At 41.7% G+C, this 20856-nt stretch overlaps 2 protein-coding genes across 5 annotated transcripts in view; one reads left to right on the top strand and one right to left on the bottom strand.

Annotated features, from left to right (window-relative positions):
• The window catches only part of MICALL1 (MICAL like 1), a 202886-nt gene that overhangs the window by 121677 nt on the left and 60353 nt on the right, over positions 1-20856 (top strand). The window lies entirely within an intron of this gene.
• Positions 1-20856, bottom strand: part of LOC148478988 (speedy protein 1-A-like) — a 38073-nt gene that overhangs the window by 4173 nt on the left and 13044 nt on the right. For 2 of the 4 annotated variants that reach the window (XM_088455101.1, XM_088455099.1), the window contains exons 2-6: positions 18703-18807; positions 15092-15201; positions 13833-13891; positions 12839-12924; positions 11911-12070 (exon numbers count right to left, since the gene is read on the bottom strand). In XM_088455101.1, coding sequence (XP_088311227.1) covers positions 11911-12070; positions 12839-12924; positions 13833-13850 — 264 coding nt within the window. In that variant the 5' untranslated portion in view covers positions 13851-13891; positions 15092-15201; positions 18703-18807. The remainder of the gene's footprint in view (positions 1-11910; positions 12071-12838; positions 12925-13832; positions 13892-15091; positions 15202-18702; positions 18808-20856) is intronic. The other 2 variants (XM_088455102.1, XM_088455100.1) reach the window with 2 other exon arrangements.

Raw genomic sequence — 20856 nt, forward strand, 5'->3', positions numbered from 1 at the left:
ATAACATAATATTACCCATCACTAATAAGTGACACCAGTCCACCGATTCACAGACCCAGATCAAAAACTAATGAAAAAATAAAAATAACTTATTTGAGAAAAATGTTATACGGCAAATACTCGTTCAATCCACGTGGAGGCAACAGTATCCAACTGAAAAATCCAGCGCGCCTCACGTTTTCTCAAGAGCAACTCTCGATCTCCACCGCGCATGGTTTTAGGTACAGTGTCAATCAGCATACATCTCAGTGTCGAGGGGGGATGCTTGAAATCCAGAAAATGCTTTGCCACCGGTTTATCAGAACTAAGAGTCTGAAAGGCGGAACGAATTGATGAACGGTGGTTAGCCATTCTTTCACGGAATGGTCGCGTCGTCATTCCGATGTAGTATAACCCACATGGGCATGTAAGAAAATAGATCACAAAATCCATAGTATATAACAACTTGTGTCTAATAGTGATCCTCTTGCCGCTATGTAGGTGTGGGAAGTGCGTACCCACCAGCATTGATCTGCATGTTATACAGTTAGGGCACTTAAAACACCCCACCTTGTTGCTCAGTAGCCACTGCTGTTGGTGTCCACTTGGTTGCCTAGTTGGGTGTAACAGTAATTGCCGAAGGCTTGGCCCCCTATGGTAGGCCATCACAGGAGGTTTACTGCTAATGCCCTCAAAGACAGTGTCAGATGCTATAATGCCCCAGTGTTTACGAACAGACTTCGCACTGTAATGTGACGCCAGATCGAATGTACTTGGGTAAATCATACGTGTAGAATCCAATGGATACTTTTTAGTGGTTTGTGCATGTCTGGATCTAGCCTTTTTGAGACATCTACCGATAACATTCAGCGAGTAACCTCTTTCAACAAAACGATCACTCATTTCTTTTAACTGTATTTCCATGCGTGATTGCGTGGTATTGTTCCGTAATACTGTCATATATTGAGAGATGGGTAAACTCTCCTTGAGATTACTGGGATGATGGCTGGACGAGTGCAATAACGTATTACGGTCCGTAGTTTTACGAAAAAGAGTAGATTGCAACTGGTTATCCTTCCAAAAAATGGTTACATCCAAAAAATTGATTGCATCTTTGTTGATCTGGTCCGTGAATCTAATGGGACTGTTGAGTGCGTTCAGATTGTCAACCATTAAGTGAAAATCAGACTCAGTACCACGCCAGATGAAAAAGAGGTCGTCAATATAGCGTTTATAATGGCAAATCTTATCTCCATACATAGGCAATATGTGTTCCTGCTCGTACAGACTCATGTACAGATTCGCGTACGACGGCGCGAGATTAGATCCCATCGCCGTCTCCGCTATCTGTACATAATATTTATTACCATAAGTGAAATTATTTTTAGTAAGAACAATCTCGGCCAGTTCTAGGAGAAATTCTATAGGGGGACCTACATGGTTGCCCCTACTTAATACAGTTTTAACTTAAGTGACTCTAGACCCTCCTTATGTGGAATCACAGTATATAAGGATGCTACGTCCATAGTGGCCAACCAGTATTGATCACTCAGGTCAGTAAGTGTAAGGGTTTTGCCAAGAAAATCAGATGTATCTCTAATATAACTTTCCATGGACATCACATGAGGTTGTAGGAAACTGTCTAGAAACATCGCCAGAGGCTGAAGGACAGATCCACGAGCAGATATAATGGGGCAGCCAGGCGGGTTGGTTAATGATTTATGCACTTTAGGCAATAAATATAGTATAGGACATAGCGGATGTTCAACCTTCAAAAAAGTGGCTATGCCCACATCCAACCAACGGTGTTCTACAGCCCGGTCTACCACATGATCAACCAGTTTTTTCACATCATATATAGGATTGCTTGGTACTCGTCGATAGGTGCTGTCATCATCAAGCTGACGGCGCGCTTCAACATCATATGCCGCCCAGTCTTGAATGACCACAGCACCCCCCTTGTCAGCCTGTCTAATAACAATTTCATCATTGCGTATCAAGGAGCTCAAAGCCCTTCGCTGTTCACTATTAAGATTGTCATAATTTCTATGTTCAACAAAAGCCTTCATGTCATATTCCACCATTCTTAGGAAAGATTTAATACTGGGATTGGTAGTCTGTGGATCGAAGGTACAGGGAGCGCGGAACTGCGTTGTTACAACCTCAGAGTTACCACCTGAAAAAAATTCACGCAGCCTGAGTATGTATATATATATATATATATATATATATATATACGTATGTATATATGTATGTATATATATATATATAATATATATATATATACACGTATGTATATATGTATGTATGTGAGTATATATATACGTATGTATATATATGTATATATATATATATATATATATATATATATATATATATGTATGTGTAAATATATATGTGTATATATATATATATATATATATATATATATATATATATATACACACAATCCAAATTATCGGCACTCCTATTATATGAGCAAAAGCCTTGCTGCGGTGCTCACCCTGAGGATGGACGTCCCCTGTGTATAAGAATTTCCAGAAAGGAGGCACTCACAGGCTGAAGAGACTTGGAAAAAAACTAATGCTTTATTGCATTAGCGCATCTACGTTTCGGAATACATTCCCGTCATCAGGACACAAATAATGCATACAAAATACAAGTGATTTATACTCACAGTCATGGTGCAATTTCCTGCCGCATGCTGTCCCGGTCTCCGGTGTCCGGCGTTCTACTTCCGGTTTCAATGTCTCCATGTGACTGGAAGTGACGCTCGCCGGGTACAGGAAACAGCATTGCAGCTAGGAGTGACAATCATGTGTGTTAAAATGGTGTCAAATGTCCGCAAAAAGCGGGCTACACTATAAAACTATAAATAAACCAAATTCAATGTGCATTAAATACATTATTATTTAGACATAAAAAAACGGCAATATCATCAAAAACCATACTAAATGTACTGAATTGGCTCTAGTTATAAACAATTGAATATTGTAGACTTTATCCTACCATAGCTCCATCTGGTGGACAGAGTTATTAATACATATATGGATATGGACTGTCAATATGTACCAATCCAGACACATTGATGTGCTGCCACAAATTAATCTAAAGATATTATGCTGTTGCCTGTTGTATTTTCTTTGCCGACAATTGAAGAAAACTGGGGTAATTTAATACCACTGTCATATATACCTTTCACTCAATGATATTTCATAGGACACAGCTCAAATTCAAAGATTCATTTAAACCATAAGGGTTAACTGTGTTCAATTTAAATATCCACTGACTTTCAATCTGGAGCAGTTTTTTTGCTCTGTCTCCTCCTCTAATTTGCCAAGGGACATGGTCAACCATGCGGTATCTTAATGTGGCCAAGGGATGATTAGCTTCTAAGAAATGGCGAGTCACAGTTTGTTCACTATGACCCTGCGTTATAGCCGCCCTAATGGCTGCTCTGTGTTGGGCCATTCTTTCCTTGAACTGCCTTTCTGTCTTACCCACGTAGCACAAGCCACATGGGCAAGACAGAAGATAAACCACAAATTTTGAGGTACAGGTCAAAGAATACCTAATGGAATAGGATTTGCCTGTATATGGGTGGTTAAATTTGTCACCAGCAATTAAAAAACAACATCCTAAAGCGCCTCTGTTGTATATAATCCCAAAGATACACAAAAATAGTGAAAGGCCTCCTGGGAGACCCATAATTTGTGCCCGCGGTTCCTTATGTGAACCACTAGCTATCTTTGTGGATTTATATTTACAGCCGTGCATTACCAACACCTTTACCCATCTTAAGGATACACCCTCCCTGTTACGTGATTTATTGAAAATCGATACTGTACCTGATGAGACCATTTTAGCGAGTATCGATGTGGTGAGTCTCTATACGTGCATTCCGCACCTAGAGGGACTTAATGCGGTTAGATCTTTGATCACGGACAACAGTCTTTATAAAGGACCAGAGATTGATTTTTTTCTGACCTTATTAGAATTCACATTGACCCATAATTATTTTATATATGATGGGAGGTTCTTTTTGCAAACATCGGGATGTGCCATGGGCTCATGTGCAGCCCCGGTGTTTGCAAATGCTTTCATGTTCCAAGTTGAAAAGTCATTATTTTTTTCATCCGTAGAAGTGAGCCAGTACATTTACAAGTACTGGCGTTATATTGATGATTTATTAATTTTCTGGACGGGTACCATAAAAGATCTGGAAATTCTGATAGAAGGACAGAATAAGTCGTCCAGTTCAGCTAAACTCACAATGACTACCAGCATTGACAATATACATTTTTTAGATGTCAATTTGAGTATCAAAGACAATAAGATTTATCCTAAATTGTATAGTAAAGATACAGACAGAAATACACTTTTGAAATACGACAGCTGTCATCCCAGATCCACTATATCTAGCTTGCCATATTCACAATTCATTAGAGTTTGCCGCGTTAATAATGATTTGGCAGAAAGGGATATTCAATTGGAACAGATGACTGAAAAATTCCTCAGTAGAGGTTACCCCAAGAAAATAGTATTTGAGGCTAAGAAGAAAGCTGCACAAATTGAGAGATCTGTCCTATTACAAGAAAAAAATGAAAAACAATCTAAAAAGGACAGTATTCCATGGGTCAATCGATACACAGATAAAAGTAAAGAGATTGTTAAACAGGTGAAAAGATTATGGCCTTTAGTTACGACTGATCCACAATTAAAAACCTTGAAAGACAGCCGTTTATTACCTAGCTTTACATGAAATCCAAATTGAAAAGATTATTTGGTACAGACTGATCTCACGGATCGCGGTATACCCAGTACGAAATTTTTGATGACAAAACCAGGTTGTCATAAATGCTTAGGGTGTGTAACCTGTAGTTTTTTAATTGCTGGTGACAAATTTAACCACCCATATACAGGCAAATCCTATTCCATTAGGTATTCTTTGACCTGTACCTCAAAATTTGTGGTTTATCTTCTGTCTTGCCCATGTGGCTTGTGCTACGTGGGTAAGACAGAAAGGCAGTTCAAGGAAAGAATGGCCCAACACAGAGCAGCCATTAGGGCGGCTATAACGCAGGGTCATAGTGAACAAACTGTGACTCGCCATTTCTTAGAAGCTAATCAGCCCTTGGCCACATTAAGATACCGCATGGTTGACCATGTCCCTTGGCAAATTAGAGGAGGAGACAGAGCAAAAAAACTGCTCCAGATTGAAAGTCAGTGGATATTTAAATTGAACACAGTTAACCCTTATGGTTTAAATGAATCTTTGAATTTGAGCTGTTTTCTATGAAATATCATAGAGTGAAAGGTATATATGACAGTGGTATTAAATTACCCCAGTTTTCTTCAATTGTCGGCAAAGAAAATACAACAGGCAACAGCATAATATCTTTAGATTAATTTGTGGCAGCACATCAATGTGTCTGGATTGGTACATATTGACAGACCATATCCATATATGTATTAATAACTCTGTCCACCAGATGGAGCTATGGTAGGATAAAGTCTACAATATTCAATTGTTTATAACTAGAGCCAATTCAGTACATTTAGTATGGTTTTTGATGATATTGCCGTTTTGTTTATGTCTAAATAATAATGTATTAATTTAATGCACATCGAATTTGGTTTATTTATAGTTTTATAGTGTAGCCCGCTTTTTGCGGACATTTGACACCATTTTAACACACATGATTGTCACTCCTAGCTGCAATGCTATTTCCTGGACCCGGTGAGCGTCACTTCCGGTCACATGGAGACATGGAAACCGGAAGTAGAACGCTGGACACCGGAGACCGGGACAGCATGCGGCAGGAAATTGCACCATGACTGTGAGTATAAATCACTTGTATTTTGTATGCATTATTTGTGTCCTGATGACGGGGAATGTATTCCGAAACGTAGATGCGCTAATGCAATAAAGCATTAGTTTTTTTCAAGTCTATTCAGCCTGTGAGTGCCTCCTTTCTGGAAATTCTTGTGTATATATATATATATATATATATATATATATATATGTGTATATGTGTATATATATATGTATACTGTGTGTTTGTGTATATATATATACATATATATATGTATATAATGTTCGATATATATATATATATATATATATATATAGATATATATATATATATATATAGATCGATGGATATCGCAGAGCCTCTGATTAGGGATGGCAACTGACCATCAATGGTTTGCAAACCATCGATGGTCTGACTGAAAACAAGTGGTTTGCCATTGCTGGTGGCCATCAATGTTGCACCATCGATGTCAACCCTCAATTGATGTTTAGGAAACATCGTCAGTTGTGGTGTACACAGATCTCCTTGACCAATCGCAAAACAATTGATGGATTCTAACGATGGTTGAACCATCGATGGTACAGCCGTCAATGGCCATCACTACAGTATAATATAAAAATTGCTATTTTTATGGTATACTGTGTTTTAAAAAAATATTTTTTTCAAATAAAATAGTGATGGATAAGTTTAAAATTATGTTCGTGACCTAATTCAATCATAAAAGAAACCGACAATTTTGGAGCGGTTTTTGGAAAAAGAATTCGTCAGTTAAGTGGTTAATGCGCAAGGAGCTTAGACGTATGAGGACACATCTGTACATACCATTTGTGTCCATGTTTTAAACAATTTATTTTATGTATAACAAATACACTCGTTATTTGGCATAAATAACACTGCTAAAAACTCCCTATTACAGCAGAAACAATACCCAAGTTTTGTTTATGAAAAGTTTTAATTAGTGACATGTATCAGAAGCATCTGCTATGCCTGAGCAATACAGAGAGCACCAATCAGTGATGTGTATGAGAAGTTGAACCATCTGCTATGCCTGAGCAATACAGAGAGAACCAATCAGTGATGTGTATGAGAAGCATCCGCTATGCCTGAGCAATATAGAGAGCACCAATCATTGACGTGTATGAGAAGCATCTTCTATGCCTGAGCAATACAGAGAGCACCAATCAGTGACGTGTATGAGAAGCATCTGCTATGCCTGAGCAATACAGAGAGCACCAATCAGTGTGAGCGGAATAATAGGCAATCTGATGCATCATGTATGTAACATTAAGCTCTACCAGGGAAGTATTACAATGAATGTAACATTCTGCCAGACGCCCCCATATGCTATCACTGTGTCAGGAGCACCCAAAGTGACATTGCTGTGTATGGTATTCCCTCCCTATATGAAACCTTTCTGTAATGAAACTCATGAAGTACCATTACTGTCCCAAGGAGACTTGCTGATGCTGGCTTTGTGTATAGAGAAGGTAATATATGGCAGAGGCTAGGGGTGGACATTGTGCTGCTCTTAGTTGCAGTACTTATTTGCACTTAGTGCTACTTTAATCTCCCATGCCATAGCCTGACTCCACTGACATGGGATGTGATGCTGGCTTGGAGAATGTGACATTAAGTCACTAGGAAGCACGTCCCATTCTGCTGGCTGTAATCCTGGGGCTGGACAGTTACATGTGCTCAGTTGTACCCTGTCATTGGAGGTCCAGTGCTGACAATAGTGCACTCAACAAGCAGTGATAGGAATATAAAACTTGAAGCAGAAGTTAGAGTTGGGGCAATGAGCGTGGAACTATGGGTGCATGACTATGGCATTTGGGGGAATAGTTTTAGATGATCTAATTGTGGCTCCTGGCAGATCAGGGCCGAGGCTTAGATTGTCTTCAATTTTTAATCTTGGAATGTAGGTAACACACATTACAGATAAACCTAGATACAGCACAACTCTTACTGAATATAATACAATAGCATCCCTGTGCAAATTCACTGTACATATTATCCTTCCCAATTGTGCTAAAACTTTATTTTGCTCAACTGGAGTGATGGTTTTCCCCATTAATATCACACAATAAAATTCCACTAGAGGAGTTTTCCCACTAAAGCTGGCTACACACTGTCAGATTGTTTAGATGGGGACTCATTTTACATATGTCCACCCACAAGGAGGATGACATAGTGACAGGAGAACACAGGGAATACGGGCAGATTATGGAGGATGACATTGTGACAGGAGAACACAGGGGATACGGGCAGATTATGGAGGATGACATAGTGACTGGAGAACACAGGGGATACGGGCAGATTATGGAGGATGACATAGTGACAGGAGAACACAGGGAATACGGGCAGATTATAGAGGATGACATAGTGACAGGAGAACACAGGGGATACGGGCAGATAATGGAGGATGACATAGTGACAGGAGAACATGGGGAAAATGGGCAGATTATGGAGGATGACATAGTGACAGGAGAACACAGGGAATATGGGCAGATTATGGAGGATGACATAGTGACAGGAGAACACAGGGGATACGGGCAGATTATGGAGGATGACATAGTGACAGGAGAACACAGGGGATACGGGCAGATTATGGAGGATGACATAGTGACAGAAGAACACAGGGGATAAGGCAGATTATGGAGGATGACATAGTGACAGGAGAACACAGGGAATACAGGCAGATTATGGAGGATGACATTGTGACAGGAGAACACAGGGGATACGGGCAGATTATGGAGGATGACATAGTGACTGGAGAACACAGGGGGTACGGGCAGATTATGGTGGATGACATAGTGACAGGAGAACACAGGGAAAACGGGCAGATTATGGAGGATGACATAGTGACAGGAGAACACAGGGGATACGGGCAGATTATGGAGGATGACATAGTGACAGGAGAACACAGGGAATACGGGCAGATTATAGAGGATGACATAGTGACAGGAGAACACAGGGGATACGGGCAGATAATGGAGGATGACATAGTGACAGGAGAACATGGGGAAAATGGGCAGATTATGGAGGATGACATAGTGACAGGAGAACACAGGGAATATGGGCAGATTATGGAGGATGACATAGTGACAGGAGAACACAGGGGATATGGGCAGATTATGGAGGATGACATAGTGACAGGAGAACACAGGGAATACGGGCAGATAATGGAGGATGACATAGTGACAGGAGAACATGGGGAAAATGGGCAGATTATGGAGGATGACATAGTGGCAGGAGAACACAGGGAATATGGGCAGATTATGGAGGATGACATAGTGACAGGAGAACACAGGGGATACGGGCAGATTATGGAGGATGACATAGTGACAGGAGAACACAGGGGATACGGGGAGGATGACATAGTGACAGGAGAACATGGGGAAAATGGGCAGATTATGGAGGATGTCATAGTGACAGGAGAACACAGGGAATACGGGCAGATTATGTAGGATGACATAGTGACAGGAGAATAGGGGATACGGGCAGATTATGGAGGATGACATAGTGACTGGAGAACACAGGGGATACGGGCAGATTATGGAGGATGACATAGTGACAGGAGAACACAGGGAAAACAGGCAGATTATGGAGGATGACATAGTGACAGGAGAACACAGGGGATAAGGGCAGATTATGGAGGATGACATTGTGACAGGAGAACACAGGGGATACGGGCAGATTATGGAGGATGACATAGTGACTGGAGAACACAGGGGATACGGGCAGATTATGGAGGATGACATAGTGACAGGAGAACACAGGGAAAACGGGCAGATTATGGAGGATGACATAGTGACAGGAGAACACAGGGGATACGGGCAGATTATGGAGGATGACATAGTGACAGGAGAACACAGGGAATACGGGCAGATTATAGAGGATGACATAGTGACAGGAGAACACAGGGAATACGGGCAGATAATGGAGGATGACATAGTGACAGGAGAACATGGGGAAAATGGGCAGATTATGGAGGATGACATAGTGACAGGAGAACACAGGGAATATGGGCAGATTATGGAGGATGACATAGTGACAGGAGAACACAGGGGATACGGGCAGATTATGGAGGATGACATAGTGACAGGAGAACACAGGGAATACGGGCAGATAATGGAGGATGACATAGTGACAGGAGAACATGGGGAAAATGGGCAGATTATGGAGGATGACATAGTGGCAGGAGAACACAGGGAATATGGGCAGATTATGGAGGATGACATAGTGACAGGAGAACACAGGGGATACGGGCAGATTATGGAGGATGACATAGTGACAGGAGAACACAGGGGATACGGGGAGGATGACATAGTGACAGGAGAACATGGGGAAAATGGGCAGATTATGGAGGATGTCATAGTGACAGGAGAACACAGGGAATACGGGCAGATTATGTAGGATGACATAGTGACAGGAGAATAGGGGATACGGGCAGATTATGAAGGATGACATAGTGACTGGAGAACACAGGGGATACGGGCAGATTATGGAGGATGACATAGTGACAGGAGAACACAGGGAAAACGGGCAGATTATGGAGGATGACATAGTGACAGGAGAACACAGGGGATAAGGGCAGATTATGGAGGATGACATAGTGACAGGAGAACACAGGGAATACGGGCAGATTATAGAGGATGACATAGTGACAGGAGAACACAGGGAATACGGCAGATTATGGAGGATGACATAGTGACAGGAGAACACAGGGGATATGGGCAGATTATGGAGGATGACATAGTGACAGGAGAACACAGGGGATACGGGCAGATTATGGAGGATGACATAGTGACAGGAGAACACAGGGAATACGGGCAGATTATGGAGGATGACATAGTGACAGGAGAACACAGGGAATACGGGCAGATTATGGAGGATGACATAGTGACAGGAGAACACAGGGAATACGGCAGATTATAGAGGATGACATAGTGACAGGAGAACACAGGGGATACGGGCAGATTATGGAGGATGACATAGTGACAGTAGAACACAGGGGATACGGGCAGATTATGGAGGATGACATAGTGACAGGAGAACACAGGGAATACAGGCAGATTAGGGAGGATGACATAGTGACAGGAGAACACAGGGGATACGGGGATATTATGGAGGATGACATAGTGACAGGACAACACAGGGGATACGGGCATATTATGGAGGATGACATAGTGACAGTACAACACAGGGGATACGGGCAGATTATGGAGGATGACATAGAGACAGGACAACACATGGGATACGGGCATATTATGGAGGATGACATAGTGACAGGACAACACAGGGGATATGGGCATATTATGGAGGATGACATAGTGACAGGAGAACACAGGGAATACGGGGAGGATGACATAGTGACAGGAGAACACAGGGGATACGGGCATATTATGGAGGATGACATAGTGACAGGACAACACAGGGGATATGGGCAGATTATGGAGGATGACATAGAGACAGGACAACACAGGGGATACGGGCAGATTATGGAGGATGACATAGTGACAGGAGAACACAGGGGATACGGGCAGATTATGGAGGATGACATAGTGACAGGAGAACACAGGGGATACGGGCAGATTATGGAGGATGACATAGTGATAGGAGAACACAGGGAAAACGGGCAGATTATGGAGGATGACATAGTGACTGGAGAACACAGGGAATACGGGCAGATTATGGAGGATGACATAGTGACAGGAGAACACAGGGAATACGGGCAGATTATGGAGGATGACATAGTGACAGGAGAACACAGGGAATACGGGCAGATTATGGAGAATGACATAGTGACAGGAGAACACAGGGGATACGGGCAGATTATGGAGGATGACATAGTGACAGGAGAACACAGGGAATACGGGCAGATTATGGAGGATGACATAGTGACAGGAGAATACAGGGAAAACGGGGAGGATGACATAGTAACAGGAGAACACAGGGGATACGGGCAGATTATGGAGGATGACATAGTGACAGGAGAACACAGGGAATACGGGCAGATTATGGAGGATGACATAGTGACAGGAGAACACAGGGAATATGGGCAGATTGGTCCATGACATTCTCTCCCATGAACTTAATCTACTACATTACACACCTCTTCCATCTGTTCTGGAGCCACGTATGTGCGGTGCTGGATCCTGGCCCAAAATGCATTTTTTTTCTTCTGGAAGAACCGTAATGGATAAACTTTAGTGATGTCATCGTACATTCTTTTGTAAAAAAGTTTGTCTTCCTCTGTTTGATTGGCCAGAAAACTACAGAAACAGAAGACCATAGTAAGTTTTTGCAACATAATAACCATCAAATTTGCAAATATGTCTAAAATTACCAGTATTACAGAGGACCTACCATGTTTTCCATAGCTCCTTGTATGCCGAGAACAAGGCTAAGGATAGACTGTGGTGTGGAAGGGTAGAGCCCTTCTCTGGGCATAATGCTGTAAAGGGACTCTCTTTACTGAACACAATTTAGTAATGAGATTCCATAGATCATTTCCTCTCCAGCTATTGTGCCATTTATCAGCTATCCAAAACGATTCCTATTTTGTTAGCGTCATCTCAGGATGGCAGTAAGAGACTCACCTTGATCTTTTTAAAAGAATGGGCATATCTTTCCTCTCCCAGAAATAAATAGTATTTTGGGGGATAATGTATTTTTATATTACGCTTACAGGTATACTGATGGCCTGGCCACGTATATACTCAGAGGAGAACGGAGGTCTCTAGAGTGATAACTAACTTTTACAGCTCTGGATTTTTGTCTCCATGGCAGCTGGGTATTGGTGCTCACCTTCCATGGTGATAAATCACTGTTGAATCACTGCGATATGTACACTTATATTGTCTCGATAATCAGTGATAAAAAGATTATACTGGCCAGTACATTGCTGTATCATGATGTTACACTGTTAGCTACGGTATAATTTGTCAATTTAAGTTGGAACACAGGAAATAATAATTAACCCCTGGCTTGCATTTTGCATTCCAGTCTCATCTGATGAATCAATTAGTTAAAATACTTACAGTGCGCAGTAGAAGTTGCCGATGGTGTATTTATCCACAGTGAGACCAGCCCTCTTGAAATAAATGAGGGCCATTGCCAGTAAGTACTAGAATAGAATAACCAGATACATGATTAGATGGAAAAATGCGTGTATACACACACCAGCAGGACTATTGTTGTTGTGTGGGAACAACATTGGTAACATGGCTATAGAATTTGGGAGCGTAGTTTTGGAGGATCTAAATGTGATCTAGTAGTGCCCACTCTAGGATTTGTTTTGGTGATGCATTGCTAAATCTGAAACATATAGTTATGGATATGCATTTAAATAGGCACATAGAACCACTGCTTATTATTTATACCGTTTTGAATTCAATTCAATAATTCATAATATGCCACACAATAGTGCCCCTACCAATTCATAATATGCCACACAATAGTGCCTCCACCAATTTATAATATGCCACACAATAGCACCCTCACCAATTCATAAAATAGGGCATTTTTATCACAATCTGCATTTATTAATGCTCACAACTTTCAAATGAAGTAATGTAGGTAAGTAAGTGTATGGGGCACGATGCAGAAACATCAGTGGTGGGTCTATAATGGGTACAGGTCATCCAATAGAAGTATCTTTCCGGCAACATATTGGGAAAGATGGAGCCCTCACAACAGATAGCAAAGAATCGGCCACTATGCAAGATACATTGCTGGATAGATGGCCGTACAGTCGGGAGAGCAAGTATGGGGAGGGGCACTACATGGGCACAAGCACAGCCAGCACTGGTATGGGGGGAGCTTTACTATGAGAGCCCCCTCATCTTTTAGAATGCCTCTGAGATGACCTTAGACACAAATAACGTTTTGTCGGAAGAGACAGTCATTGGTATATGTACATTACTGGAAGCGATATGGGTTATTTCCATATAACAGAAAAACATATGAAGTTGGAATTCCCTATAAACTGCTGTATAGTGAGAAAAGTACTGGCTCATAATAATAAGGAAATACCTTGTCGGACATCCACATTTTTGTATCCCTCTGCAGGAAACGCTGGATTGTAGGTAATTCTGAAATTAAAAGCATGAAATGTAAAAATGTTGCAGGATATAGTGGGGAAAATTACAGAATTTAATTGGTTGATAGGTAACTGACTTTCTACATAGCTACCCATATAATAGTATTCATTATGCTATAAATGTAATACATAAAGTAATGTCGCATACTAAACAAAACTTTGCAACTGAATCTTCTCTTATTAAAGTTTAAATCTTCCTGTGCTGGGATGAGCTTACTCTGCTACCATGCTTTATAGGGGTTTGCTGAATGCTTTGCACCCATTGTGTTACTCTGCCACCATGCTTTATAGGGGTTTGCTGAATGCTTTGCACCCATTGTGTTACTCTGCCACCATGCTTTATAGGGGTTTGCTGAATGCATTGCACCCATTGTGCTGGGATGAGCTTACTCTGCCACCATGCTTTATAGGGGTTTGCTGAATGCTTTGCACCCATTGTGCTGGGATGAGCTTACTCTGCCATCATGCTTTATAGGGGTTTGCTGAAAACTTTACACCCATTGTGATGGGATGAGCTTACTCTGCCACCATGCTTTATAGGGGTTTTGCTGAAAGCTTTGCACCCTTTATGCTGGGAGGAGCTTACTCTGCCACCATGCTTTATAGGGGTTTTGCTGAATTCTTTGAACCCATTGGGCAAACCAGCAACTCTCCAGCTTTGAATGTTAACTGCTCACCAATGGGTGCCAAGATAGTGGTGGCAGGGTGTTTACTTATTACCCAGGCTTGTCTGAGGCCCTGGCTGTGGGCCTGTGCCAGCGAAGTAGGCAGATGAATGCTCCCCAGTGATCAATGGGTGGTACATAGGGGACCTTACAAACTTTTGCTATGGGGCCTTCAAATACCTAGTTACACCCCTGGGTCCAGATATGGGGGATTGGGATTATAACAACACTACAATGGTGTTTAGTAATTAATTTTGAACAGTATTTGCACAGCCGCTTATGTGCCGCTCTGCACATCTGTCCTTCCCTGTATCAGGACCAGTAATCACTGATAAACTCCACTTGGAAGAAGCAATAGTTGGGAAAATTCACTAAATCACCAGAAAATGGAAAGAGTGGATTTTACAAACTATTGGTTCTTCAAAGTAGAATTTATCAGTGATTACTGATTATTAAGCATCAATAGTGAAGTGCACCCTGGGACATTATGTGTAAGTGTTAATAAATAAGAATCGAATAAGCCTTACCCAGCAATTCACAAAAAGCCTCTCTCTCCTCCTGTCCAAGGAAAGTAGACAGAGAATTTTGGCTGCTGTCTACTCTCTTTCTCTTTGCAGGGTGTAACTCGGCTGATGTCCTGTGATTATAAAGTTTTCTCTATAATATATGATAATAATGAACATTTACAGTATTTTCAAATGAAAGATAATGGATACTATGTAGCATCCTTAAATGCACCTCTGCAATTCATTGTTTACTGTATTTTGTGTTCGCTCAGCACATGAGGGTAACATACCGCTTTTGGGAAATGCCATCATAAAATGGGGGTGCAGCTACTTTTGCAGGATTGTAGTTCTGGCTAATATGCGCATAGTGATAACTGTTTTAATGTGAGGTTATAATATCATCCTATTGAGAGTATAACAGCAATCCCCAATCAGTGGCCTCTCCTAAGTGCCAATAGTAATCCAAATAGTTTTGCAGGTGGAAAGAAACTCTGCAGCCACCCACAAATCAGGTAATTCCTCTGTAAATGTGCTTTAATCTTAAATACTTTGTCCCACAAAATGAAGACTCATTTGTATTTGGATTCATTTTGGATTCAACTATAACAAAGTTAGGGGTGTATTTACTAAGCCTTGGATGGATATAAAGTGGACGGAGATAAGGTACCAGAAATCAGCTCCTAACTGCCATGTCAGAGACTGTTTTTGAAAATTGACAGTTAGGAGCTAGTTGGCTGGTACTTTATCTTCATATACTATCTCCACCCAAGGCTTAGTAAACAGACCCCTTAGTTAAAAATCTGTACCCTCTATGCTGGCCTGCAGAAGTCAGTGGTATTGTATGTCTGCATAATATCTGACTCTATTATGTGCACAGTCACCTATACACTATTTATATCCCCTTACCAGTGTGACCCACATTACTACTCACCCTATAGTTTACTATTGTAGTGACTCGCTTATCGTACTTACCCACTATCCATATCTCTGCTTGTCACTCACAACCAGCAAAGACTGAAGAGTCCTAATTAGGACTGGAGTCCTAATTAAACTAAATAAAACTAAAATCTACCTAAAAATTTAATATATAAAATACTAACTAACACTAATTCTAAGTAGAAAATAATAAAATATAAATAAATCCTATCCTACTGCCTAATTCTAAGTACAATATAATAAATGAAATATATATAAATATAAAAAAAAAAACTTATCCTACTGCCTATATCTAATTCTAAGTATATAATAAATTAAATATATATAAATAAATAAATATAAAAATATAATAAAATATTAAAAAAACTTATCCTACTGCCTATACCTAATTCTAAGTAAAATATAATAAAATAAATAAAATATATGTATAATAAACTAAATATATAACTAAATAAATCAATAAAGAAATAAATGAAGCTAAAATCTGATGCTCTTCAGTGGTCTCACTGTTATGTCATAAGACTCCAGAGCTCTTAGCCAGGTTGAACAATCACAAGTGATGTCACAATGACAACCTTTGATGACTAATGTATAGTGCTGTTGTCATGGATACAACATAACTTAATGGGCCACTGAAGCTAAAATGCTTCATTACATAAATTAACTAATAGTAATATTTACAATTACATATCACATATCTTAGTAACCTGTCACCAATTAATATATGTGACATGAGGCAGTAATTGTGGTGGAAGATTTTGACATATGCATACCAGTTTTCCTGTGTTTAGGTCTACTGAGAAAACTTGCAGTTAGCCTATCTTAGGCCACTGACACAACAGCAAATGGCTATGGGGCCCAGAGGTGAGAGGCCCAGGCAATGCTAAAAGAGTAGAACAATGGGTCCAAATGCATTTCCAGTGATTTTACCAATTGGTATGTGGGGAGAAAGGGGGGTAAAAGTGAATACTATCTACAAATTATGCTATAGGCACAATTATACAATGTTCCAAAGAAGTGTATTAGTAGTAGTGACCCGGATCTCTGTGATTACATTGTCTGCTATATTATGGAAAGATAAAAGGGCCTTATTTATCAACCAGGTTTATCACTCAAAAGGACTGTCATTTCGTAAACAGATGACAGTTGGGAGCTGATTGGCTGGAGCACCATTTATCATACACAATGAGTTTTATCTCTCGTTGTGAATGATAACACTCATTGATAAATGAGGCCCAAAGTGTGAGTGATAGGTTACTGGGGTGTAAGATACACTGGCACTCACAGTGTCATTGCTACATAATCATATAGTCCTCATGTATTTTTGAATATTCTAACTGCACCTACTGGAATATGTGGTTTACTTATATCAAGTAACTGTATATCGGACCTGATTCAGCATGAATTGCAAATGCAACCGCGTACGCAGATCCGTTGATGGTGTGTACTGCGCATCAGGGCCGGATTACAGGGGGGGCGACAGGGGCGGTCATCCCTGGGCCCCCACACACAGGGGGCCCCCACACAGGAGAGCAGAGCAGGATATCGCTGCCTGCACTCCGGTTCTTGCCGGTGGCAGCTCAGCTGTTCCATATACAGCGGCCACCGCGGAGCTCACTACCCTGCCTGCTGTGTACTCATTGCCTGCACTCCTGAGGGGACTGACGAGCGGCAGCTCTGACTGACATCCAGCTGTAGCAGTAACAGAGAGCCAGGACTCAGGAGTTTCCTTCAGACAGTACAAGCAGCAGGGGGCTGTGACAGAGCGGGTAGTTCCTCCCCATAAGGCAGGCAGTGGGCGGCAGCCTCAGGAACGGACATTCCCCTAGTGAACAGCAGAATTTGAGGCAGGCAGGCTCTCCGCGGGAAGAAATGAGAGGAAGAACACGAAGCAGTGACTCCTTCCTTCAGTAACAAAAACCTGCTTCAGGACACCCGAGCAAGGTCTGTAATAAATTACTTTTTATCACAGCGCTACACATCCACCCTACACTTCAGCTGACTGCTCTAAACAATCCCTTCTCTGTGGTTCTGTAAAGAACAGTATAGCTGTCAACCGCAGAGAGGTTCTGTAGGTACAGAAAGCAATAAAACTTAACTAATTAATGACTGGATGTGCAGAGTGCAGGTCAGACTTTAATCATACTGCATTCCTCTGCTCACCTCATTAGGGCATCCCTGTATAGCTTAATAGACCGCAAATCTCTCTCTCTCTCTTTTTGCCCCCCCCACCTCCCAATGGTCCATTGCATTCTTTCTGTTTATATATCCGTGTTTCCATCCATTCACAGGGTTGGTAATTAAGGAGGGCACCGGCACATTTTTTAACAAGGAGCATATGAGTTCCGGCTGTTTCTTATTTTTTGTATATTATTTCTCAGCGGTCCACCTGGCAAATATTTCCCTGTCAAAAGTCGCACTGTACTGACATCATCACAATGCGACTTATTGGCCACATCACAGTGCAGCTCACTGCTCCGAGCCAACCCCACCAAAGGAGGATGCAGACCGCCCCATCCACCTCCACCCCAGCCCACTGTAGGCCCACCTCTTTCCTTATATTATTAGGGGCCCCCATAAGTTTATTGCCCAAGGGCCCCCACAAACCTTAATCCGGCCCTGACTGCGCATACGTATCATCATGCAAGGTGTCACGGCACCCTAGGCAAAACATTAACCTGCCACCCCTCACTTACTAGCTTCTCACAAATGACTTTTGAGGCGGCGCTCCAGATACACTGATGTCTGATGCAAAACGCTGTCCAAACTCCACTGCTGCTGCTGCATAGCTCCTAGATGGGCTGGAGGGGAGACTAAATGTTAGGACAAAGCGGCAGGCAGCACTAAGAAGAGACTGACCACATTGCTGCTCAGTTGGGGCCATTCTGCACATGCATGGCCGGGAATTGCTAGGTCATACAGACATACTGCACTGGAAGCCGGGTCTGGGGCTTCCAGGTGCAGATTCATTTGTATAAAAGCATTTTTTTCTTACCTCACATCTTGGAAGTGTAACCAGATGGGTGATCCAGCCCATAGGGGGGGAATTCAATAATCCCATGGAATGTACCCCACAGATGATTGATCGCATGGGAATATCTATTTATTAGCCTTTTCCTAGTGCAGTAAACACTGGGTTAACGTGCGTTAACCCATTGATTCCGCGTAAAATCTGCACTTTAATGCAGATTTCTTCCCTCGCAGCTCCTGAGGCTGCGAGGAAAAATCCTGCCTCTGGTAATTAGGGCGAGGGGCTACCGCAATTAATTGAAGTTGTAGCAATGGGTGGGGCTGTCTAGGGAGTATAAACAGCAGAAACCCTTTAAACTCTGCGTACATTCTGCTCTGCTACTAGATGAGGCTAGGTGTATTCCTGCTGAATCCTGTACATTGCTACTGTGCTCTTTGTATTTGGCTTGCCTTTTACAAAGTTTATTCTACCTGCAAGTGTGCACTACCTACCTGCATTCTATCCTGTACTGATGCGTCCCTCTCAGTATAGAGTGTTGGTCGCCCAAGCTGGGGTCCGGGAGATTAGGAAGAGGGCCCAGCGAAGAAGGTTGAGAGCATGCTGGACCAAAGAGTGGTTGCTACAAAGGGATACCCGCTCTCACATGTCCCTGCTGATGGAGATCAAGGAGAACAACCCGGATGACTATCGTAACATTGATAACACCACCTTTTGCATCTGGTGCATCTTGCTGCATCTGGTGACCCCCCACATCCAGAGACAGGACACAAAGTGGCGGAGGGCAATCCCTGCTGAAGATAGACTGGTGGCTACCCTGAGGTACCTGGCTACAGAAAGATCACTGGAAGACCTGAAGCTTGGGACCCTCATCTCACCTCAGTCCTTGGGCGTCATCATTCCAGAGACCTGCAAGGCCATTGTTATAGTGCTGCAGTACCAGTATTGTAAGGTAAGTAAAAAAAACACACCACAGATTGGTTTCTTGTGTAAAGAAAAAAAAAATGTTTTTATTTTTTCACAAGTAATGATTTCAATTGGATTTTTTAACTGTGCCAATAAGGCAGAAGACAGTGCTGTATAGAAGCCATCAGGTGTAAACAACACAACATAACTCTGCATTAATAAGGCAGAAGACAGTGCTGTATAGAAGCCATCAGGTGTAAACAACACAACATAACTCTGCATTAATAAGGCAGAAGACAGTGCTGTATAGAAGCCATCAGGTGTAAACAACACAACATAACTCTGCATTAATAAGGCAGAAGACTGTGCTGTATAGAAGCCATCAGGTGTAAACAACACAACATAACTCTGCATTAATAAGGCAGAAGACAGTGCTGTATAGAAGCCATCAGGTGTAAACAACACAACATAACTCTGCATTAATAAGGCAGAAGACTGTGCTGTATAGAAGCCATCAGGTGTAAACAACACAACATAACTCTGCATTAATAAGGCAGAAGACAGTGCTGTATAGAAGCCATCAGGTGTAAACAACACAACATAACTCTGCATTAATAAGGCAGAAGACTGTGCTGTATAGAAGCCATCAGGTGTAAACAACACAACATAACTCTGCATTAATAAGGCAGAAGACAGTGCTGTATAGAAGCCATCAGGTGTAAACAACACAACATAACTCTGCATTAATAAGGCAGAAGACAGTGCTGTATAGAAGCCATCAGGTGTAAACAACACAACATAACTCTGCATTAATAAGGCAGAAGACAGTGCTGTATAGAAGCCATCAGGTGTAAACAACACAACATAACTCTGCATTAATAAGGCAGAAGACTGTGCTGTATAGAAGCCATCAGGTGTAAACAACACAACATAACTCTGCATTAATAAGGCAGAAGACTGTGCTGTATAGAAGCCA

This window comes from Taudactylus pleione, unplaced genomic scaffold (assembly GCF_031769625.1).
Source record: "Taudactylus pleione unplaced genomic scaffold, aTauple2 ptg000642l, whole genome shotgun sequence".
NCBI lineage: Eukaryota > Metazoa > Chordata > Amphibia > Anura > Myobatrachidae > Taudactylus > Taudactylus pleione.